At 43.2% G+C, this 23,195-nt stretch overlaps 3 protein-coding genes across 3 annotated transcripts; all 3 read left to right on the forward strand.

Annotated features, from left to right (window-relative positions):
* Positions 1–4,249: 4,249 nt before the first annotated feature.
* LOC125704062 (claudin-10-like) lies at positions 4,250–11,084 on the forward strand. Its single transcript, XM_048969356.1, has 5 exons — positions 4,250–4,588; positions 6,490–6,651; positions 6,747–6,828; positions 7,445–7,552; positions 10,160–11,084. Exons 1-5 carry the CDS (start codon positions 4,357–4,359, stop codon positions 10,455–10,457), a joined length of 882 nt encoding a protein of 293 aa, XP_048825313.1. The 5' UTR covers positions 4,250–4,356; the 3' UTR covers positions 10,458–11,084.
* A 170-nt stretch (positions 11,085–11,254) lies between these two features.
* On the forward strand, positions 11,255–15,029 carry LOC125704081 (claudin-10). Its single transcript, XM_048969397.1, has 5 exons — positions 11,255–11,622; positions 13,319–13,480; positions 13,574–13,661; positions 14,327–14,437; positions 14,536–15,029. The coding sequence occupies exons 1-5, from the start codon at positions 11,391–11,393 to the stop codon at positions 14,735–14,737; spliced, it is 795 nt and encodes a 264-aa protein (XP_048825354.1). The 5' UTR covers positions 11,255–11,390; the 3' UTR covers positions 14,738–15,029.
* A 2,690-nt stretch (positions 15,030–17,719) lies between these two features.
* On the forward strand, positions 17,720–21,406 carry LOC125704094 (claudin-10). Its single transcript, XM_048969423.1, has 5 exons — positions 17,720–18,141; positions 20,182–20,343; positions 20,436–20,517; positions 20,849–20,956; positions 21,039–21,406. The coding sequence occupies exons 1-5, from the start codon at positions 17,910–17,912 to the stop codon at positions 21,175–21,177; spliced, it is 723 nt and encodes a 240-aa protein (XP_048825380.1). The 5' UTR covers positions 17,720–17,909; the 3' UTR covers positions 21,178–21,406.
* Positions 21,407–23,195: the final 1,789 nt, after the last annotated feature.

The following is a 23,195-nucleotide window of genomic DNA, read 5'->3' on the forward strand; positions in this document are numbered from 1 at the left end:
AAAAAAGGGTCTCCTTCACAGATCATTACTCAACCAAACTGATGCCATGAGGCTTGTGGATTTGTATTTAAAAGAGGACAAAAAGTTCTTGCGATATCTAAGCGGTAATGAAAGAGCTGCAGGCAACTGCTGATCAGGAGTTGGTGCAGCTTTTCATGAAAGCTTGGGGGAGCGAAGGTGAACCAGGGAGTTGGACAGGCGGTACCCGGCCCCAGCACCGGTGTACTCTTCTTCCCTGGGAGACCAAAAGACATGGACCTGGCTTCGAGCGTTGGAGTAGGAACCTTGGGGGCAAGAACAGAAACCTCGGGGCAAGAGCAGGAATCTCAGGAACTGGATCCTCAGGAGGCAATGCAGGAGCCGCCGGGTCAGGAACCAAGGAGGGCGGTGCAGGAGCCACTGGGCCAGGAACCACGGAGGGAGGTGCAGGATCCATACCTGAAACCCGACGGATAACACAATCGGGAGCGGTTCCTCCCGACACGCAGCAGGGCAGGCAGCAGAGACTGAGACAGCCCCTAGGGAGAGCTCTGGCAAATCCTCCCGTCTACGGCTCTTCCACTTCTTTCTTCTTCCTGTTGCTGGTAACAAGTCTGGGGCACCTCGGGCAGCTCTGACAGTGGACCATAAGGCAGTCCGCTGTCCATGGCGACCTGCCACATCATAGACTCCGGTGCACGCTTTCTGAGCTCATCAGTGAGGTACGCGTCTTCGAACGGGGACAGGCTTTCCAAGATATCCCCAATGCGGGATTTATTAGAATCGGTAGCAAGGAACAGGCAACAAACACAGATTGACAATACAATGGCCGGACTGGGGAAACAAACTTAACTTAACTTAAACGCGGACTTAAATACATTGAACTAATGACAACAACAGTAAACAGCTGGTAAACACGGGGAATCCGCATGAGGTTAACGAAGGGGCGTGGAACATGGAAGGAGTATAAAATACTGCTGTTAACCTGTAAAGCACTGAATGGCCTTGTACCAGAATACCGTAATAACCTGCTGACTTCATACAACCCTCCGCGGGGTAGGACAATTTGATTTGATTTGATTTGATTTGATACGTACCTTTGTTTGCAGTGTACCCCAATCAGCATTATCATGCAGGCAAACTCCACTATCAACAACCATCAGTGTGAGGCACTTCCAGAAAGGAAAGTGTGGAGCTGAACTGGTTGGACCTGGTCCACTCAATGCAGGCCCCTTTTCCAATAGATAATTGAGCAGTTTCATTTGATTCTGCAAAATAAGTAGGTAAACAGGTCAATTGATGAAGTTAATAAATAAATCAAAGACTTGGCAATATGTGTCATGCCCGGCTCATCCGCTCCTCCTGTGTGCCACGCCCCCGGATTACCCACGTGTTCTTTCCCGATTGTACCCAGCTGTGTCTGCTTCTTTTCAATCAGTCCAGTGTATTTCAGTCCGTGTCTTACCTTAGTCCTTCGTCCGTCATTAATGTTGTCGATGCCCATGTCCTGTCCTGCCTTGCCTTCATTAAATCCCCGTATACCCCGTACTCTGTTTGCCTTGCCTACTTCCTGCCCGTTCGCCTCGCACGATCGCCGCTCTGCCCGCGATCGCTGCCGACTCTCCCGTGACAGAATGACGGACCAAAAGACGAAGAAGCAGAGGAGAAGGAGCGCGAGGGAGCCGACGATCTCCCTCGGAGCCTGCGCACTTTCCCGCTTGTGGCAATCTCCGGAGGTAAAGCAGCCCGTCCTGACTCCAGCCCTGAGGCCGAGCCCACAGGACGCTTACTCCGTGTGGAGATACTGGCCCTCGAGTGAGGACGAGGAGGAAGAGCCCTTTCTCTACCCTTACCCGGAGCGGGAGCTTGTTCTTTCGCCGTCCATTTTCACGGACGTCGCGCCTCCTCCCGCCACCGCCAGGCGCCGGAGGAGGAGGAAGAGACCGGAGATCGCCGGTACGGAGGAGCTCCCTCCGTTACTGCCGGCGGACCCCGCTCCGGTGCAGCCGCTGCCGCCCGCGGACCCAGCGCAGGTGCAGCCGCCACTGCCTGCGGATCCCACGCCTGCGCAGCTCCCTCTTCCCGCTGCAGTTTCCGGGCAGGCGCCCCCACTGCAGTAGCCTTCTCTGCCGCCTGCTGCTGATAAGCAGGTACTTCTTCGGCCCGCGGACCCGGCTCCCGAGCAGGCGCAACGGCCGCTGCCTGCGCAGCCGCCTTCGCTGCCGCCGCTGCCTGCGCAGCCGCCTTCGCTGCCTGCGCAGCCCCCTTCGCCTGCTGCAGCTCCCGGGCCGGCGCCCCCACTGCAGCCACCTGCAGCTCCCGGGCCGGCGCCCCCACTGCAGCCACCTGCAGCTCCCGGGCCGGCGCCCCCACTGCAGCCACCTGCAGCTCCCGGGCAGGCGCCCCCACTGCAGCCACCTGCAGCTCCCGGGCAGGCGCCCCCACTGCAGCCACCTGCAGCTCCCGTCCCTGACCGCGTTCCTGTCCCTGACCGCGTTCCTGTCCCTGACCGCCCTGCTGCAGTAGCTCCAGTCCCTGACCGCCCTGCTGCAGCAGCCCCAGCTCCTGTCCCTTTAACCCTAGTCCCCGAGGTGGTCCCGGATGACTCCATCTTGGCTCCTCCCTCTTCGGAGGTGGAGGAGCTGGAATGGGACCCCTCGGGGACAGAACTTGTGACGTTACCCTCGCCCCAGCGACCTCGACCCAGAGCGAGGGTCGTTATGTCTGTGTCCCGCAAGGGGAGGGGACACAGACGTAGGACTGGGGTCCCTCCCGCCCTGCCCCCTGGCTCGCCCTTCCTCGCCTGCGCTCTGGCTCGGTTGGCGCCTGCGGGTCCTGGCCCTCCGGGTCGGACGGCGCCTGCGGGTCCTGGCCCTCCGGGTCAGACGTCACCTGCGGGTCCCCCTCCGAGGCCTCGTCGCCCCGCCTCGCTCCCCTCTCCAGGGCCTGGTCGGTCGCCTGCGGGCTCCCCGATGGCGGCTCCTCGGTTGCCTGCGGGGCCCCTACCTCCGGCCCTCCCCCGGACGTCGCCGCTTGCTGCAGCTCCCCCCTCCTCCGGGCCTTCGCCGTGGGCCCCTCCTGCTCCCTCGTCCCCTTCCCCGGTGCTCCCTCCTGCTCCCTCCCTGGCCCCTCCGCGGGTCCCTCGCCCTGTCTCCTCGGCCCCTCCGGGGTCCCCTCCGGCTCCGGCCTCCCGGCCGCCTGCGGCCCCTCCGGCTGCCTCCCGTCGCCCGCTTAGGCTCCCTCGGGCTCCCCTTGGTTCCCCCTCCTTCTCGCCCTGTGCCCCTGCCTTTATCCCTCCTGTCTCTGTCCCGCCTGCTTTTGTTCCTCGCCCGTCTGTTCCGACCTTTCGTGTTCCTGGTTTCCTGTTCCCTCCTTGCACTCCGGCTCCTAGTGTCCCGCTTGTCCCTCCTGTTTCTCCCTTTCTGATCTGTCTCTCCGCTTTCCCAGTCCTGTGTCAGCTCATGTCTTACGTTCTGTCTCTTGCCATGTTTTGTGCTTCGGTCCTGTTCCCCGTCCTGCGTTGATTCTGTTCTTGTTTTTCAGGTCCTGTTTTGCCTCGTCCCGTCCGTCGCCCCCTTCCTTGGCGCGCCCGGAGAAGCGCGCCTTTGGGGGGGGGTTCTGTCATGCCCGGCTCGTCCGCTCCTCCTGTGTGCCACACCCCCGGATTACCCACGTGTTCTTTCCCGATTGTACCCAGCTGTGTCTGCTTCTTTTCAATCAGTCCAGTGTATTTCAGTCCGTGTCTTACCTTAGTCCTTCGTCCGTCATTAATGTTGTCGATGCCCATGTCCTGTCCTTCCTTGCCTTCATTAAATCCCCGTATACCCCGTACTCTGTTTGCCTTGCCTACTTCCTGCCTGTTCGCCTCGCACGATCGCCGCTCTGCCCGCGATCGCTGCCGACTCTCCCGTGACAATATGTTTTATGGAAAACAGATTACCTGTGGTTCCATGCAAGAGAGGTATGGCAACAAAACAAGTGGAGCACTAAATAGTCAAGGTATTAAAGTTGGCTCAAAGTAAAAATTACATGAAGCTGAATGAAACCCTTATGGACCTATGCACCCTCCTGGCAATGATACAACCCTTGGAGATGCAGGGACAGATTTTGCTGAGGTTGACACTATTATACTCCCTCATCAACACAAAGTTCTGGGAAAAGTGCATGTTACTGCTTCTCACTGACAACCGGTTGTGGGAAAGGGCCTCCCCTCATCCACTCCTAATATAAGGACTCTGGGCAGGCATCCTTCTGCGGGGTGGGGGTGGGGGGTTAGCAAGGCATGATTACAGTAGTAGAGATGTTTGCTGTGCACAAGTGACGACGATAGGTCCCCTGGGGAAGAAGTTTGTGGAAAAAAATTAAAAGTCCCTTGGGATGAATAGCCGCGTAATGCAGATATTTGGCTTCCTCTTCAACGTGCTGGGCTGGATCTTTGTGGCATGCACCTTGGCCATGGAGTTCTGGAAGATCTCTTCCATTGGCGGCCAGGGTGGCTCCAGTGTCATGAAGGTAGCTTGGTATTGGGCTAGTCTGTGGAAGTCCTGCTACACTGACTCCACCGCCATCACTAACTGCATCGATTTTCCTGTGTTCTGGTCTGTGGAAGGTGAGTGCTGTTGTTTGTACAGTTGTCTTGCTAGGTTTTTGCTTCGTTTGAAAGATATTTCACTTGCTCCAGTATTACTTACACTTGTACCACTGTACCATTCATCGGAAACTTTACGTATGCCTAGTTCACCCCTTGTCATCTGTTTCTATTTGTCTCACTTGGGGGGGATCCCACAGATGCCAAGGGACACCTACCTGCATTTCAGCACCTCATAATTCAGTGCTGAAAATGAACATATAAAGGACAATGCTGTTCTATTTTGATGAGATTTTGATTGCAATTTTATTTTTTCAAAATGCAAACATCCTTAATTTTTAAATTTAATTAGCGTTTTTGTACTTTTAGAAAATGTAGAAAAATAACCACAATATTCCTCTCTGATATTCATTGAGAGATTTTGATATTTTTACATATTTACGTTTACCTTGGAGGATGACAGTGCCTCATACATGTTATGATTGTCCTATTGTGCTGAGCGTTTGCTAGGTGAAATCAACCATACAAACCATTCAAACAAACAAACAAACAAATTTATTTTTGTATAGTGCATTATCACAACATTGCATCGTCTCAAAGCACTTTACAGCATCCCCACCCAAAGCCCCCAGTGAGTAAGCCATAGGCGACAGTGGCAAGAAACCTTGGGAGGGACCAGACTCAAAGGGGGAGCCCATCCTCCAGGGGCCATCAGGGAGAGTCAAATTGGAGAAATGGCTAAGTGCCAAGTCATACTGTCCAAATCATAAAATTTGAGACACAACCAGGGAACAGGGGGGAGATGACAAGGCGATGCCGACACTCCCTCCAATCGCCAAGCAACCAGAAGTAAGGCAGCAGGTCATACATGGAAGATGATACAGGCAGAACAGCGAGCTGTATGCAGAGACATCATTGGTAGTGGTGACATCACATGTAGGAGAGTGTGCCGGATATCTTGATAGATGGAGGTCTCCAGGCAGCAAATAAATAAAATGTGCAATTAGTCAAAGTAGAGGAGGCTATAGGCAGTGCTAACAGTTTGGTGAGTGTAGTATGAAGTGCAATGTGCAAGCTCCGGCAGATATGGTTGTAGCAGCATAAGTAGGAGGGAGAGGCAAGTGGAAATGCAGGCATGGGGAGTCCCTGAAATGTCAGCACTCCAATTCCACAAGGGATTGTGAAGCTAGAGTGACAACACTGACAATTCAGATTATCCAAAGCCAATGGCACCAATCCCCACCCAGCTCTACACCTCACACTATAGATCTAATTGTGAGTGAGGAGTTAGCTACAGCTATAACTAGCATCCCTATAAGCTAAACTAAATAGGTATGCTTTTAGTCTAGACTTGAATATTGAGAGTGAGCTTGAATCCCGTACATCCAGTGGAAGACCATTCCACAGCTGAGTAGCTCAATTGGAGAAAGCTCTGCAGCCTGCCGGAGCTCTTTCTACCCTAGGTACTAATAGATATCCTGCGTCTTGAGAACAAAGCAAGCGTGCAGGGTTGAATGAGGTCAGCAGATCACTGAGGTATTCTGGTGCAAGGCCATTCAGTGCTTTATAGGTTAACAGCAGTATTTTATAGTCAATCCGAGACTTAACTGGTAGCCAGTGAAGGGAGGATAAGACTGGTGTAATGCAATAAAATGTTTTAGTGTTTGTGAGAACTCTGGCTGCTGCATTCTGTACCAGCTGAAGATTATGTAAGGAGAACCTATAAATGTTCTGTCTCAAATCCAGCTTTTAATAATGGTAATACTGTAAGAAACATTCCAGGTTTGAAGAGAAGAGCAGAACCATTTGACACAGGGATGGGGTATGAAATAAATGGGATTTCCATTTTTGGGGTTGTGGGGGGTGGATCTTGGGACCTCGATCCTGCACCACATGCTGAAGTGCTGGTATGGGATCTCCAGACCACATCCAGGTGGTGAGGGGCCTGCTGATGGGTGGGCTTAGCATGGGGATCCTGGCCTTCATGCTGAGCTTCATGGGCATGGAATGCACCTACATCGGCGGACAGGAGCAGCAGAAAAAAAGGATACTCTTCTCAGGCGGATTCTTCCACATTATCAGCGGTAGGTGAACACATCTTTAGGGGGTTGAGCTGGGGGTGACCTTGGGGACTCCAAATCTACCTTAGGGCTCCTTTTGATCCTTTCTCTTGTCTTAGGTATGCTGTCCTTCACAGGCTATGTGTTCTATGCAAACCAGGTCTTTGTTGAGTACTTCAATCCCCTTTTCAAGGGACTGAAGTAAGTATGTCACTTAATGGCATTTAATGTTCTAAAGTTTAAAAACAAGTGTTTAGATGGAAAATGATCTGTATCATAAAATAAGTCTGTGTTGTCCTTCGTTAATGCTGGCACTCCAGAAATCATGTCTAGTGTTGTTATTCAGTAAAAATTATTAATGATTTAATTAATCAATCAATTTTTATCTTTATGTAGCACTGTTTTAGCTATGGGGTAAACGGTGCTTTAAAGATATTTGAAAAGAAAAAAAATAAAGAATTTTAAGTAAGATTGAAAGACTGAAAGATCACAAAAAATGTCAGGAAGACATAATTCATAATACTGATGAGTGCATTGTAAGTTCACAGCATCAGGGCTAAAGAGTTCAAACCCAGGAGAACTTCTGTCTGTCTAATTTGAATACTTTCCTGTAGTTTGGGTGTGTCTTGTCATTAATGGACATGATCATGTTCATTTAACAACAATAACGATACGTTTTCCGCCTCTCTGCTATTCAATAAAAGATTGCAATTATAGTTTAATTTATGGAAACTGATGTGGTAACCAAGGAAACGGAATGTTCGCCTGACCCCTCTCAACGGAAGTATTGGGCCTAACTCACTTTTCCTGCCTGTAGATTTGATTTAGGAACTCCTCTGTTCCTCGGTTGGGTGGGTTCAGCGCTCGAGATCACAGGGGGCACCTTCCACTGCATCTCAATCCTCAAACTTCTCTGTCAGAAAAGGTGAGTACAAGACTGGCCAGACGGAAGTAAGCAGATCTTTTTGGCACTGCAGGGAAGAGCAGCTCTCAGGAGCAGTGGCAATCGGGAGGTTTTGCATTATCATCAGTTACTGAGAATAAGGCACTTAGAACATGAAAGTGGGGCAACTTTCAATCATTCAGGTGAAAAGTGGCCTTGACCCCCATCCACCCCTCAGGAGGCTTCTCCAACAAATTAAAATGCATATTGGCTACCCAGAACAAAATAAAGACTAAATTTAGAATCACTATTACCCAAGCCAGTATTATTATCACTGATTAAAAATAAGGTAGAAGAAAACACTTTAGTAACACAACACAAATGATGTAGTAGTACACTCTTACGTAATGTATTAATTAATCAGAATCTAAGTGTTGCATACAGTACTGATTCCATATTTGTTCATCATTAATCAATGAATCATAACAGTTCATGTATTTCATGCACTTGCTATATTTGTTAATGATTTGTAATTCTAGTAACTCAGTTACTAAATTACTTGTGCCCCCTCAAGTAAAGTATTACTAACATTTTTGTCAAACATTTTCCATTACTATATTTTCACAATATATATGTATTCACAAGGGGGCGGCATGGTGGTGCAGTGGTTAGCACTGTTGCCTCACACCTCTGGGACCCAGGTTTGAGTCTCCGCCCAGGTCACAAACAATATAGTTTGGAAAATGGATGGATGGATATATTCGCAATGCATTTATCATGCATTCATAAAGCATAATAAACATGACTATAAATATTTATCAAAAGCCATAACAAATTATATCCATCTTTATTGTGCATTGTGACTGCCTTATGAAGCTCTCCTCTATAAAGCACTAATAACTTTATAATGTAATACAAAGCATCCTTAATGCTTATACCAGCCATTATAATGCATTATACATCTAAAGAGCATTGTAGATGAAAGTTTCTTAAAGCATTCATAATGCATAATACACATGGCTATAATGTATGGCATTTGATAAATATGTATATCCATGTTTATAATGCTTTATGAATGCATTATTCTTTGTTATGGATGTGTTTATAAATTACTAAAGTGTTTATAAAATTACTATGTATTCAGACCCTTTACTCAGTACTTAGTTGAAGCATCTTTGGCAGTGATTGCACCCTTGAATCTTCTTGGGTATGATTTCCCTCAACACAATATTGTATCTAAGCTCTGCTTTGACCCCATGGTTTGGTTTTTGCTCTGATATACATTGTCAACTGTAGGACCATGATAAAGACAGTTGTGTGCCTTTCCAAATCATCCAATCAATTAAATTAACCATAGGTGACATGCAAATGTTTAGAAATGTACCTGAGCTAAGTTTCAGGTAACATAGCAAAGGGTCTGAATACATACATTGCCTGGCCAAAAAAAAAGTCACCACTTGAATTTAAATCAGCCGGTACTTGAAAGCCAATGATAGCATCTTTATTGAAGCTTAGCAACGTTATGCAGCAATAAGGTGAAATTAACTGAATACCTCAAACTAGTGAATGGCCAGGTTATCCTATAAATAGTCTATTTTCTTATCCAAAGGCATGGACATATTCCGGGATGATAATGCCAAGATTCATAGGGCTTGAACTCCTAAAGAGTGGTTTAGGGAGCATAAGGAATCATTTTCAGAAGTGAATTTGGCAGTTTTGACCTTAACCCCATTGAGTCTTTGAGATGTGATGAAGAAGACTTTACGGGGCGGTTCAACTCACCGATCATGAATATTAGATCTTGCCGGGAAATTAATGCAAATCTGGATGAAAAATTTTTTTAGATGCAGCATAAGCACATGGAAACAATACATTAATGAATGTGCACCACAATCAAACTATTAAAAATATTAAATTGCTACTTTTTTTCGCCAGGTAGTGTATTTCCATGTGATGCTTCAATATTTTTTTTTTTTTATAAATTTGCAGAAATTTCAGTTTGTTTCTGTTTTCAGGTTGTCATTATGTGGTATTGAGTGTGAACAGATAAGGGGAAAAATTAATTTAAACAATTTTAGCATAAGGCTGCATCATAACAAAATGCAAAAAATCCCATTGTAAAATGGCTCTACAACCCCGAGAGTCCAACATGAAAATTAGATTAAAAAAACTTAAACTAAAATATTAAAAAATAAAAATGTCTTTAAAATAAATTAATACTGAAAACTAACTAAAACTAAATTAGTTTTCAAATAAAAATGGAAAAATTGCAAAACAAAAACTATAAAAATTCAAAAATCAAAATTTTAATAACACTGATCCAAACTGAGCTGGTATTATGCTAATCGGTAATATCTATGTGCAGAAATAAGTAAAACCAGTGAGATAATAAAGTGTATAAATACTGTCATAATAAATACTGTCAATAACATAAAAGCAGGTATGTTTCAGGGGGACACATTGAATTGCATGGTGAAACCTAGTGATGTCACACAGCCACTTTCTGCCATAGACTATACAGACACTAGGGAGTCATGCAAACATGTGAGCATTTCCATGGCGTGGAAGTACTGTACAGTATACTAGTGAAAACAAACTCTTTCTAGGTAACTTGTATTCCCTCAATCCATCTCCAATTTCTACCCATAGCCAGCCCAAAACCACTACTGACCTGATACCAGAGGAGTCAGAGATTGAGGATCTCAAACTGAATGAGAAATCCAGCTCAAAGTCCGAACTGTCCTTCAAATCAAAGACCTCCTTGAAGTCGGAAATATCCTTCAAGTCTGAGGCTTCCTCTTCCAAGGCCAAAGTGGCCTTGGTGTCAGATTTCACAACCATGTCCCAGCTCAACCCCGACTCTGAACTGAGCTGTGTGCCACAGCTCTCTGACCCCATGAGGGCCAGTGGAGCAGTGAACCAGCAAAACAAGAAATCCTACGTTTGACATGTGACAATGAACAAGCCAAAGACTCTGTAAGGAAATACAAAATTCTGTGAGCTGAAGAAATTTAAAAATGCATTGCCCCAGTACACTATAACAACAAAAAGTACTTCTGGACTATTAATCAACAATGGGCTCAATGGTCTTATTACAGCTTAACATATAAATATCCCACAGTACAGTGACCAAAGAGGCCTCTGATGTAGAGGTTGCAACATCTGCATTTAGAAGCTGCTCCATACATTGACTCTAGTGTGATTATGTGCCTTGAAGAGCATAAGGGATCTTCTTGAGTTGACGAAGGCTAGTTACTGTTGCTTTCCTCTGTATACTTTGCTGTGCCATAGCAGGATATTATGTCAATGACTTCTGATAATTCTGTTAAAAATGGTCTTAAGCTTTCTGTGTTTCCTGATCATTCTTATGCACTGTACTGTATAACTTCCCCATATAATATCTTCAGGCCCAGTGCTGAGTTTAAACAGCTAAATTGCTTTTTCTCTGCAGGATCTCACACACTACAGTCAGACCCCATGAATGATTCAGTTATTGTTTCCCCTTGAAATGGCCTTTGTGAGGTTATCCGTATGCTTTACATCATTTAATAAAGGAGACTGCACAATGACCTCAGCCTTAATGGAGTGTCTCACTTTCTGGCTTTTCTATGGGTGTTATTAAAAATCCCCAAAATTAGGATTTAGAAAAAAATGACAACTGTTTTGAGGTGTGTCTTAAAGGTACAGCATGTCTTTGTACATTCCATAGTTGACAGTAAACAGCTCCCTTGGTTAGTTACACAACACTAGCCCCCTTCAGCCTCTTTTGTGTGTTTGAGCCCAAGTGCTGTGGCGTGTGAGACTTGAAACACCACCCATTGAAAATGCACCTGTGATCTTTACTGCTCCAACCATCTGGGCATCTTCCTGTCTGTTCAAGATGAAGAAGAGGTTAATTCAGATCTCTGGCTTCCTGTTGTCCACTCTCGGCTGGTTCTTTGTGTCTTGCACCATGGCCATGGACAGCTGGAAAGAATCTCAGCTTGGAGGCGTTGGAGGATCCTATGTCATCAAGGTGGCCTGGTACTGGTCTAACCTATGGAAAGACTGCTTTGTTGACTCTACTGATGTGACCAACTGCAGGGACTATGGTGTGCTGTGGTCTGTTACACGTAAGTACCTGTCTCTCCCAGAAGGGACCGGCTCATTAAGAGCTCTTATTCATGTCAAAGTCCCCAAGCTACAATTGTTTGATGCTTCCTAGTTTCTTAACAAGAAGAATGTGTTGTGCGAAGTATCAAAAGGTCATAAATTCTCATTATTTCTCTCCTGTGTGGACTGCATAAAGTACAATACAATTTATTTTTATATAAGAACATAAGAAATTTACAAACAAGAGGAGGCCCTTCAGCCCATCAAGCTCGTTTGGGGAGAACTTAACTAATATCTTAGAGTTGTTAAATCTTATCTAGCTCTGATTTAAAGGAACCCAAGGTTTTAGCTTGCGCTACACTAGCAGGAAGACTATTCCATACTCCAACTACGCGCTGTGTAAAGAAGTGCTTCCTCAAATTCATTTTAAAATGTTCTCCCACTAGTCTCTACTTATGGCCATGATTTCTAGTATTTAAACTAATATTGAAATAGCCATTTGGCTGAACAGCATGCAGACCTGTTAGAAACTTATATACTGGGATCATGTCCCCCCCTTAGTCTCCTTTGCTCAAGGCTAAACAGATTCAGCTCAGCTAACCACTCCTTATAAGACATTCCTCTAACACCTGGAATCAAACTCGTAGCCCTACATTGCCCTAATTGTAACATCACTTCCCTTGACTTAACCTCCACACACCTAGAGATGTAATCCAACATTCTATTGGGCTTTTTTATTGCTTCCTCACACTGGCAAGAGTGGGACATGGAAACATCAACATACACACTGAGATCTTTGTCGCAATCAGCTACCTTTATTTCAGTGGAACCCATAAAATATCTGTACTTTATATTTCTGCTCCCTGCATGGATTACTTTACATTTATCTACAGTACTGTGCAAAAGTCTTATGCAGGCAAAGAAAATGATGTTTAGATTATGCTTGTGTTGCTGTAAAACTATATTATGCCTTTCAAAGTGTGTCCAGTGCAGCCATGTATTTTTTGACTTGGCCACTAGCACACCTCATACAGCTAGTCAAACTGTCACTGACTTTTTAAACAAATATATTTAATTATTTAATTGAGCTGTTGGTGAAATTTAACAAACTCATGGAACGGCTGAGGTGCCCCTGAGGAGAAGTTTGGGAACTGAAGCGGTGTTCATCTAGCCATCCAATTAGATATCAGTAACTTTTTAGAAAACAGAAGAAATCATTACTAGTTTTTATTGTGTTACTCTTAATTTGCGCATGTTCTAACGTTAAATTGTGTTTTTTGTTCTAAGCCAAAGTACACTTGCTACCCAGATAAACAGCTTTAAACATTTCTTTGGGCTACCTAAGACTTTTGCACAGTACTGTATGTTAAATTTCATCTGCCAGGTATTAATCCAGTCGCTAATCAAATCCATATCCCATTGTAGCCTGTCTGCTGCTAGACCAGTATCTGCTACACCGCCCACTTTGGTGTCATCTGCAAATTTAATCAGTTTACTGTATGTATTGCTGTCAATGTCATATTTTCTTTATTAGTTAGTTAAAAGTGAGGCAGCAAACCAGAGATTCCTTTGAGGATAAAAACCTTTGTAGATATGGGCTCATTAGCTTTATTCAGTTTTGCAGACAGTTACCAGCTCAGATTGAAGCAAGCCCATGTTAGAGATCTTTGTTCAAATACCAAGATACCAACGGTGTGACTCATCTCACTTTGTAAGCGTACATCCAAGGTGTCCGCGGGCTGCTTATGGGAGGATTAGCCTTTGGCTTCTGTGGTGTCATCCTGGCATTCGTGGGAATGGAGTGCACATACATTGGCAGCAGCCAGCGGACCAACGACAAAGTAATGTTTGCTGCTGCTGTCTTCCACTTTGTAGGTGGTGAGTATGAACCCCCATTGGCTCTTAGCACAATGCAGCCGCATCCTGCTCTCACACCAATGTCTTAGTGTCCCTAAAATGTCCTCGATGCAGGTGTGTTGGATACTGCCGGATACTGTTTGTATATCAACAGAATAGCAATCACAGCCTTCAACCCAAAATTAGACCCAACTGCTCTTAGGTAAGCCCTGTATGGCCTGAATTTTTCCACTGGGAATGAATCATACTGCTTTGATGTTTTATGTCCAAATGTATCGTTAAATATGGGTTCCTTACATTAAAATTCTGGTCCCAGAGGTGTGAGGCAATGGTGCTAACCACTGTGCCACCTGTCATCCCACAACAGGAACATTTAAGATCTAACCAAAACATCGTCATTATGAATGCAAGTTGCAATCCCTGCTCAGTGGCCAGTTTATGATGTATACATTTGCTAATGCAAGCAGCATCTTCTACCAAACTGTAAATTATGGGACTACAACTAAATACATAATCTAACAGACAGGGTCAGGAGGTTTACTTGCTGTCTGACTAAGCATTAGAACAGCTAAAACATTTTTATAAGCTATTCTGAATGTGGTGTGATTGCTGGCTAACAGGAAGGCCACAAGTGCAAATATAACTCAGTACAATAGTGGTGTTCTGAAAGGCTTGAAGCAGGTGTGGAATCAAATGAGAGTCCTACCCAATACTAGCTTGGTGTATCCAATATATTGGGCCCTACCCAGTACTAGATAGGTGTCTCCAACAAAGTGGGTCCTAGTTGGTATTATCCTGGTGCACCTAATAAAGTGACCAGTGAATGTATTTTTGATTCATTTTGATCTTTTTTCTTTTTCTGTACAGGTATAGTTTAGGAACTCCTATCTTTTTGGGCTTGGTGGGAAGCTTCCTTATCATTGGGGGATCCATTCTGTATGCAATCACTGTCATCAAATCTCTGTTTCCAGAAAAAATGTAAGAGAAAAAAACTTGTTTTCATTTCATAGTTTGACATCATATTGACCATCCTGTGAATTCTAGGAGTCAATAAATGACTTCACTTCTGTCCTCAGCAAGGTTTATAATTCCAGAACATACACCAACCCACAGTCCAGGAGCAGAACCCTCTATGCTGGATACTATGGACAGTCCAGACAATCACAGTCTAGACTATCCAGGCACTCCATGAAGTCTGGAATCTCCAAAAGCTCGCAGGTGTCTACCATCTCCCAGATTGAGGACAGGAAGATATTGGAGAGAGATGCCTTTGTGTAATTGGTGTCCTTTCAGACAATAATCTCCTCTCTTTGACCTAATAATGTAGCAGGTGCTATTCTAAACTGAATTTTAGACTGTTTAAATAAAGTAAAAGATGGAGTATTTGTACCATATGTTTAGATTTTATTCTTTACAAACCAATTTAATGATTCAAACATTCACTTCTTAAGTATCATTAGTTGAGCTCATAAATGTTTATTGTACCAAGTGTACTTTAACTTGATGTTCTTTTTATAATGTGGAAACATTACACACTTTACATTAAACATGGCGTTGAGTCTGTCACTTATTTCTTCTCTTTAATGGGCGGATATGAAAGAAAGCTTTAGTGTTCTTTAACATCTTTCCATATTCTATCTTTAAAAATAAGTGCATTTACATAGGTGACACAAATCAAAGTTTGTACTTTATGCAGTTCTTGAGCTATAAAAGTTTACAGTTATAGATAGTGGGCCTTTATGGACCTATTGATACCAACAGACCAAGTATGGGTTTCATGGTTTTAGCTCTGAATAGGGTCTTTAGCTTATCACACTGTGAACTCACTGAACTCACTGTAATTTAGGTGTAAGGCATGAAATAGGGCTGTCTGAGGCCCGATCTTCCCAGCGGCCCATATATTTATTGACAGAAAAAATGCAGGACGATCATTATTGGCACAGATACACGCTTGAAGGACCTTAATCATATTTAGTTATTTAATTTTATTTCATTTATATACATTCTAATATAGAGCACAACTGGTCTTTTCAAGTACCGGTAATCAAAACTGTTCAATGAAACACCATAGGAAAAAAAATCTATATAGTAAACACAATGTAACTGAAGCATGTTTCCCCTGTATATTGTACATCATTGAGTTGAGTGGAGTGAATTTGAACCTTGAGGTGACACAGAGGTCAAATTCCCTTAGTCATCCAGAGCTTGAAGGTTCCTATTCACTCCACACAGGTAAAGATACAATACACAAGGGAAACATGCTTCGGTTACATTGTGTTCACTAATATTTCTAGGGGTGCCAATAATCATGGCACATATGTTTTTGTTAAAGATAATTATTTCTTTATGAAGGATTTTTTTTTTTTTTTTTAATAAATTTATGTTAATGAAAGGTTGGATTTTTCTCAAATTTTCAGTGTGACATGAAGCTGCTTCACCAAAAGGTGTATTTTTTTCTAACACTTTTTACAAATCTTTACAAGGGGTGCTAATAATTGTGGAGGGCGCTGTATTAAACATATAATTAAAAATAAATAATTTGAGTTAATTATAAGAATTAAGCAGATGTTTAAATAAGTCAGGTGGAACATTACAATACAGCCCTCAAATGGTCACAGCATTCTTTGTGGCATGTTATATGTTGCATAACATTACCGTGCGGGATCGTTGTCTGTTGGACATCAATGAGGACACATTAGAGGACTTTAAAAGGCGCAGTGCTGAATTGCATATGCCAATGCCAACAAAGGACTGCACGCTGGCAGCAACGTGAGCAAGGAGGATTCACCTGGCAGAAGAGTTTAACAGCCTGTAGTGGGCAGTGGTGGCTTAATGGTTAGGGAAGTGCACTTGTCATTGAATCGATTGTCAGTTCAAATCCCCGACCGGCAAGGCACTACTGAGGTACCCCGAGGAAGGTACTGCTCCCTGGGTGCTGAATTAGCTGCTCCTTGCTATGTCACATATGGGTTAAATGCAAAGAACACATTTTGTTGTTGTGTGCTGTGCTGTGTTAACAATTAATCCTTTAAATTAAATTAGCCTGGAAGGGAATCTAAATTGTGAGAGTAGAAAAATTACAGCCTTATTCCCTTTTATTTGAACATTTTATAACACTTTAAAAACTGTATGTTGTATTTTATTTGAACAAAGATCACACTTTTATCTATATTTTGTCTGTAAACTCAAAATTAAAATAAAACATTCAAACATAATTAAATCCCTGTTCCCAGCCATTTCGCTCATTCAGTAGCGAGCTTCCCCATCTTCTGACATCATCATATTGCTTTCAGCACTATGTGAGTGATTTAACAATGCCAGAAAATGAGGACATGCTCGTTGCAACCTTGCCTGCTTCACCTTGAAAGACTTTGGTTGAACAGTGCTGGTTCTGTTCTATGGTGTGCTCATGCATTTTCACTTCGCGCATGAGTACGTCCATTTCCTCAAGCGAAAAGCAATCTGCAGCAGATCATGCGCTGCTAGTGATGGTGAGATGAAGTGATGCACCATTCTGATTGGTTTATTCCTTGTTACACCGAAAACACGCCTCTGAATAATTAAGAGTTACAACAACCTTTTTTTGCCTTGAACTGACGCAAATTCTGGTTTTTCTGTCGTCAAAATAGTGAAATGTATTTGAACACGCCCATAACTGTTAGTTCCACTTTGCGCTTTACACTTTGCATTAGGACATCAAAATAGAGCCCATAGTGTAAATATATGATATAAAGATGAAGGATAACAGCAGAGAAATTTAGAGAATGTCTGCTATTTATGCATTTGTACAGGGAATTGATAACAAAAGACCACTTTTGAGATCCGGAGCACATTATTATTATTATTATTATTATTATTATTATTATTATTATTATTATTATTATAATTATTATCTGTGCAAAAAAAATAAATAAATGAGGGTTTTTTCCATATGTTTTCAAAGGACGATGTAAGGTCCCCAAAATTATATGTCACAAAGATTTTAATATTGTTGCTGGTTTAATAGTACTGTTATACATATGGAATAACCTGCTGAAGCAAGTACCGATGTTATTCGAGTCAAAAATATTTTACTCATAATCCTTGTCCTCATTAATCATTAATGATCCCACAGGATCTTCAATGTTATGTAGTAAAGCTGACGAATGAATGTTTCGTGGATGGAACACAAATAAATACCATTACTTGCCTGTCACATGACCTTCACAAGGACAGGGTTCTTGGAAAACAAACTGTTGATTGGCCAAAAGATAAAGGGGAATTGGGTTGGGAGACAACCTTGCCAACCCACTGCATGGAGGAGAACCGCAAGGGCTCACACCACAACAGCTAACATCCACCTTGGCTGCTCGGACAGCAGACCCCACATCTGATTCTTCCAGGTTCCTGAATTATCAGGACTTTTAGGTTGTCACTGAAAAGGGGCTCCTCTCAGACTGGAGTGCCAGCCATGAAGTACCGGGTGGTCATGATGTACACAGAGATCAGCTGTTTTGTGGTGTGCATCGTGGGTTGGATTCTGGTTTGTTCCACCATGCCCACAGAGTACTGGAACTACTCCACAGTGGAGGGAATCGTGCTGACCACTGCCAACTACTTTTCCAACCTTTGGAAAGACTGCATCTCTGATTCCACAGGGGTGTCGGACTGCAAGGAGTTCCCATCACTGCTGGGGCTAGAAAGTAAGTTTGACTGCTTCTCGTCTCACAGACCACATGAAGGAACAGCATTAAAACCTATTTATTTCCTTCCCTTAAACTTTCATATCTCAGATATCCAAATAACACTGGACATTCACCTTTTAGGCAGCAGGTGTACAGTATACCCAGACTACCTTTTCCATAACACGGTCAGTTAGAGCTGGTAAATATTTGCATTCTAAATATCCAGAGATTTTGAAAACACCAGGAGATGGGAAAGCCAGTGCAACACATACAGCTCAATAAATGCGATAAGATAGAGGTATGGGTTTTTTTGATACATTGTCAGTTAAGACAGATCTAATGCCAGCTAAATCTGTGGTTACTTTTGTCTTCTTATATGTTCCACTGGCCACATTTTCATTCTGTCAAGAACAGTTCTGAACTAACATTAAGACAAGATGGCGTTTATTGTCATTGTACAAGTACATCATAAAAAAGAAAAAGTTAAGACAACCTAAAATTTCAAGGCAACTTACTGCACTAGATTTTTGAGTTTTGAGGACTCGAACTTTAAAGTTCTGAAGAAAACCACCTGTTGTTGTGACAACTTTATTCAGGTAAGCTATATTTCATATCTAATAAAACTTCTTATTTTTAGTTTTACATACTAAGAATTACAAACAACAAAAGTTGTGCCAGCTTAGATTCCTTTGTTCAGATGATTTATCTTTCATATGCGTAAAAATGTTAAAATTTAAGTTAAACATATTAACTCAAAATTTGAGTTAAACATATTAAGAATTCCATCCATCCATTTTCCAAACTGCTTATCCTACTGGGTTGTGGGGGGTCTGGAGCCTATCCTGGAAGCAATGGGCATGAGGCAGGGAACAACCCAGGATAGGGGGCCAGCCCGTTGTAGGGCACACTCACACATGCACACCTATGGGCAATTTGGCAACTCCAATTAGCCTCAGCATGTCTTTGGACTGTGGGGGAAAACCAGAGTACCCGGAGGAAACCCCATGATGACATGGGGAGAACATGCAAACTCCACAGATATATCACCCAGGCGGAGACTCGAACCTGTGTCCCAGAGGTGTGAGGCAACAGTGCTAACCACTGCACCACCATGCCGCCCCCTATCAAGAATTCAAAACTGCAAAATATGTGCCAACTAATTATTATAAACGAAGATAACAAAACAGTTCAATTAGCATGTATATTTTAAACACGTTAGTAATAAATAATAGTAGACACATTTGAGGATCCCTGTGAGGAAAGACAGCAAACTTGACTGTGAAGGGCAGCTACCACTTGTGATACCTAAAGGGAGCTGGGGGTCACAGGCCTTGCTCAAGAGCCCCCACAGGTGCTGATGTTGGACTTGAACTGGTGACCTTTAGTCGATTAATAGAGAGACTTAGGTCACAGAGCCACATGCTCAGCTGTGCAGAACAAACACTGAATAAGGTGCTAACACAAAAACACTGTATAGAGTTTTATAACTGTTCAGAGTTTTGGCCGCATCTTAGCCCTAGTGGGTAGTATGTAGCTCATTGGGTAAAACCTCTGTATCTCTGACCCCAAGATCACCAGTTCAAGCCCAGCCCAGCACATCTTTGGGCACTGTTTTTGTACCCCTGGGCACTGCAATGGGTGAAGCTTTGGTATGCTAAATTCAAATTTTAAAGTCTTTACACATATGAAAGATAAATCTTAAGAAAAGACAATAGATTGTGACAAGTTTTGATAGGAATTTTTAGTATGTAAAACAAAAAATTTGAAGTTTTTATAGATATGAAAGACAAATTATTTCACTGAAAAATAATTACCCGACATAACAATAGGTGATTTTCTTAGAAACTTTTATTGGCAAGGAAGTTTGAGTTGCTCTCAGCACTCAAAAATCTAGTGCAGTAAGTGACCTTGAAATTTTAAGTTGTCTTAACTTTTTTACAGTGTACAACGGGATTCAGTAATTAGTAATCCAAACAGGTTTGAGTGATTCAGGGTCTGTCTGATTCAGGGTGTCCCTAAACAAAATCTGTGTATGCATCCCTCCCCCCGGATGAACAGTGTACGTCCATGCATGTCGAGCCCTGGTTATCATCTCCATCATCCTGGGCTTTTTTGGAAATGTCCTCGCCCTGGTGGGTATGAAGTGCACCAAGATTGGCGGGTCCGATTTAGCCAATGCAAGGGTGACTTTTGCAGCAGGAATGAATTACCTCATCTCCGGTACGTGTTCCCACCTTGTCATCCTTCCAATCGTGTTCCATTCTGTGTTGGAGTGGTGGTCAACTGCTTATGATCATCATGTCTTTGTTTAGGGCTCTCTGGCATGGGAGGCTTCTCCTATTATGGAAACAAAATACGAGAGGAATATTCAGACCCTAATTTCAAAGCCCAGAAGTGAGTGAGCACTCTTTTAACCTGTAAGCAGAGAAAATTCCCAAAAATTCCTGGCACTAAGTGAAAGTGATTTATTGTCATTGCCCACAACAAAATGTCTTCTGCATTTAACCCATATGTGACATAACAGTGGGCAGCTATTTTTTAGCTTCAGGGGAGCAGTGAGTGGGGGTGGTACCTTGCTCGGGGTACTCCAGTGATATCTTGCTGGTTAGAGATTTGAACAAGTAACCTTCCCTAACCATTAGGCCTGCAGTTAGAAGTTCCAGCATTTCACAGACAATTGACAATCATCACCTGACATCTATCATATGGTTGACTGCGGCTGCAGGTTTGAAATCGGCGCTGCTGTCTTCATTGGCTGGGGAGGATCGTCCTTGCTGATCACTGGTGGCCTCATCTATAGCATCTTTGCCGGAAAAGAGGGATTGTGTTCCAGGTATTGAGCACCTAGAAGATTTCACTTGTCACTGGGACCTAGGTGGCCATTGTCAGCTCATTTTGTTGTCTTCTGTCTTCAGCTCACCATCTCCGAGCAGGCCGACAACTTACATTATTGCTCCCATCCAAAGGCCTGTTTCCTCGCCACTGCCAGAAAAGGATGAAGAAATCAGACAGACCAGGGCCAATCGCTGTTTCAGCAAAGATGCTTACGTGTAACTCGTCTCCAGTTGCCACTCAATGTCAGCTGAGGAGTCAGCCCAAAAGGCTCACTATGCAGCCATATTAATCCAAACAGGCATACATTCGAAATGTATATAAACACTATGTATTGATACTTATCAAAACTATCAGCAGAGAAAAATGCCTTCGTTTTGGATGTCTGTGTACAAAAGTCTTAGCCCTTTAATATGTAGCATTAAAGTGTAGATTTGCTTTTTGGGGTTGAGCTACTTGTTATTCTTTACTGTTACTGTTTAGTTAATAGCGTAAACCTTTAACCTGTACATACATTGAGAAATGAGTGAAACAAAAAACTTTGCTGTTTTCTCTTAATTTCTTTCAGAGTTGTATGTATGTATACACACACACACGCATGCACACACACACACACACACACACACACATACATACATACATACACTACAGGAAAAAAAGTACTGGGACACCTGGCTATTAAACCTACAGGAACTTTTATAACATCCCATTCTAAACCCATAAGCATCAAATTGGAGTTGGTCTCCACTTTGCAGCTATAACAGCTACAACACGCTTTCCACAAGATTTTGGTCACTTGGCACTGAAGTTCAACATGAAGGCTTGGCTTGCAATCTCCGTTCTGGCTCTGCCCAAAAGTGTTCAGTGGGGTTGAGGTCAGGGCTCTATGAAAGCTTGTCAAGATCTTCCACATGAAACTCAAATGCCTTTATGGACCTTGCTTTGTGCACTGGGGCACAGTAATACTGGAATAGAGAAGGGCCTTCTCCAAACTGTTCCTACAAAGTTGGAAGCATAAAATTGTCCAAAATGTCTTGGTATGCTGAGGCATTAAGAGTTCCCTTCACTGAAACTAAGGGGCCTAGCCCAACCCCTGAAAAACAAGCCTATACCAATATTCCTCCTCCACCAAACTTAGGCAGGTAATGTTCCCCTGCCACACTCATCCATCAGACTGCCAGACAGACAATGTGATTCACACATTCACACACTGCTCTGGAGTCCAGTGGCGACGTGCTTTACACCACTCCATCCAATGCTTGGAATTGTTCTAGGTGTGATGTAAGGCTTATGCAGCTGCTCAGCCATGGAAGTCCGTTCCATGAAGCTCCCGTCGCACAGTTTTTGTGCTGGGATTAATTGCAGAGGAAGTTTGGAACTCTGTAGTTACTGAGCCAACAATGTTATAGACTTTTATGCACTGTGCTCCTCAGCACTCTGTGACTCCGCTCCGCTAACTTATGTGGTCTGCCACTTCGTGGCTGAGTTTCTGTTGTTCCCAAACACTTCCACTCTGCAATAATACCACTTATAGTTTACCAAGGAATATCAAACAAGGGAGAAATTTCACAAATTAAGTTATCACAAAGGTACAGTGTATATGCAATGCACCAAAAAAACAGTCATCGTAATTGACACACATATTTTTAAAAACACAGCATTTTAATTGATGAAATATCCGCAAAAGTATTTTATTGTACATGGGCATACATGGAAATACATGGGATAAAAGAGGGAGCTGAAGATAGCATTACTTTTGTGGAAAATTTACTAATAAAAGGTCTGGAGCGTCTTTCCTCCACCGATCTAAATGTCAAGAGTGTTTTAAGATGATGTGAGGGGGATATTGGGCTCTTGAAGGAACAAACAGGCACACTTAGGTTCGCTTCTAAAAAGTATTTATTACAAGCAATGCAAAATAACCTTGCATTAAAATCAATACCATAATATTGGATCAAAGAAAATGCAAAATAATCCCGTATCACAGGTGATATCTAATAATTATAGTCATATACATGTGTCATTAACAAGAATAAAACTGAAAATACAAGAGATTATAAGTATATATGATAATGAAACATGCATAAATAGAAAGTGCAAATTGATATTATAGTTATTGTGATAATTCATTGAACCAACACATTGACACTGCAAAGTTATTCACACTCGGACGTGCCATCATCACCTACCTTCACTCTTAGACTGGGGAGCCCTTTTCAGTCCTGGCAGGAGACCAACAC

Source organism: Brienomyrus brachyistius, chromosome 1 (genome assembly GCF_023856365.1).
Source record: "Brienomyrus brachyistius isolate T26 chromosome 1, BBRACH_0.4, whole genome shotgun sequence".
In the NCBI taxonomy this organism is placed as follows: domain Eukaryota; kingdom Metazoa; phylum Chordata; class Actinopteri; order Osteoglossiformes; family Mormyridae; genus Brienomyrus; species Brienomyrus brachyistius.

Bases quoted from the DNA above. Each gene is read 5' to 3' on its own strand.
- LOC125704062 (XM_048969356.1), top strand. From the start codon at position 4,357: ATGAATAGCCGCGTAATGCAGATATTTGGCTTCCTCTTCAACGTGCTG. The intron at 6,652-6,746 runs GTAGGTGAACAC...CTCTTGTCTTAG, and splicing joins ATTCTTCCACATTATCAGCG to GTATGCTGTCCTTCACAGGC. The intron at 6,829-7,444 runs GTAAGTATGTCA...TCCTGCCTGTAG, and splicing joins CCCCTTTTCAAGGGACTGAA to ATTTGATTTAGGAACTCCTC.
- LOC125704081 (XM_048969397.1), top strand. From the start codon at position 11,391: ATGAAGAAGAGGTTAATTCAGATCTCTGGCTTCCTGTTGTCCACTCTC. The intron at 11,623-13,318 runs GTAAGTACCTGT...TCACTTTGTAAG, and splicing joins TGTGCTGTGGTCTGTTACAC to CGTACATCCAAGGTGTCCGC. The intron at 14,438-14,535 runs GTAAGAGAAAAA...TTCTGTCCTCAG, and splicing joins TCTCTGTTTCCAGAAAAAAT to CAAGGTTTATAATTCCAGAA.
- LOC125704094 (XM_048969423.1), top strand. From the start codon at position 17,910: ATGAAGTACCGGGTGGTCATGATGTACACAGAGATCAGCTGTTTTGTG. The intron at 18,142-20,181 runs GTAAGTTTGACT...CCGGATGAACAG, and splicing joins ATCACTGCTGGGGCTAGAAA to TGTACGTCCATGCATGTCGA. The intron at 20,344-20,435 runs GTACGTGTTCCC...GTCTTTGTTTAG, and splicing joins AATGAATTACCTCATCTCCG to GGCTCTCTGGCATGGGAGGC.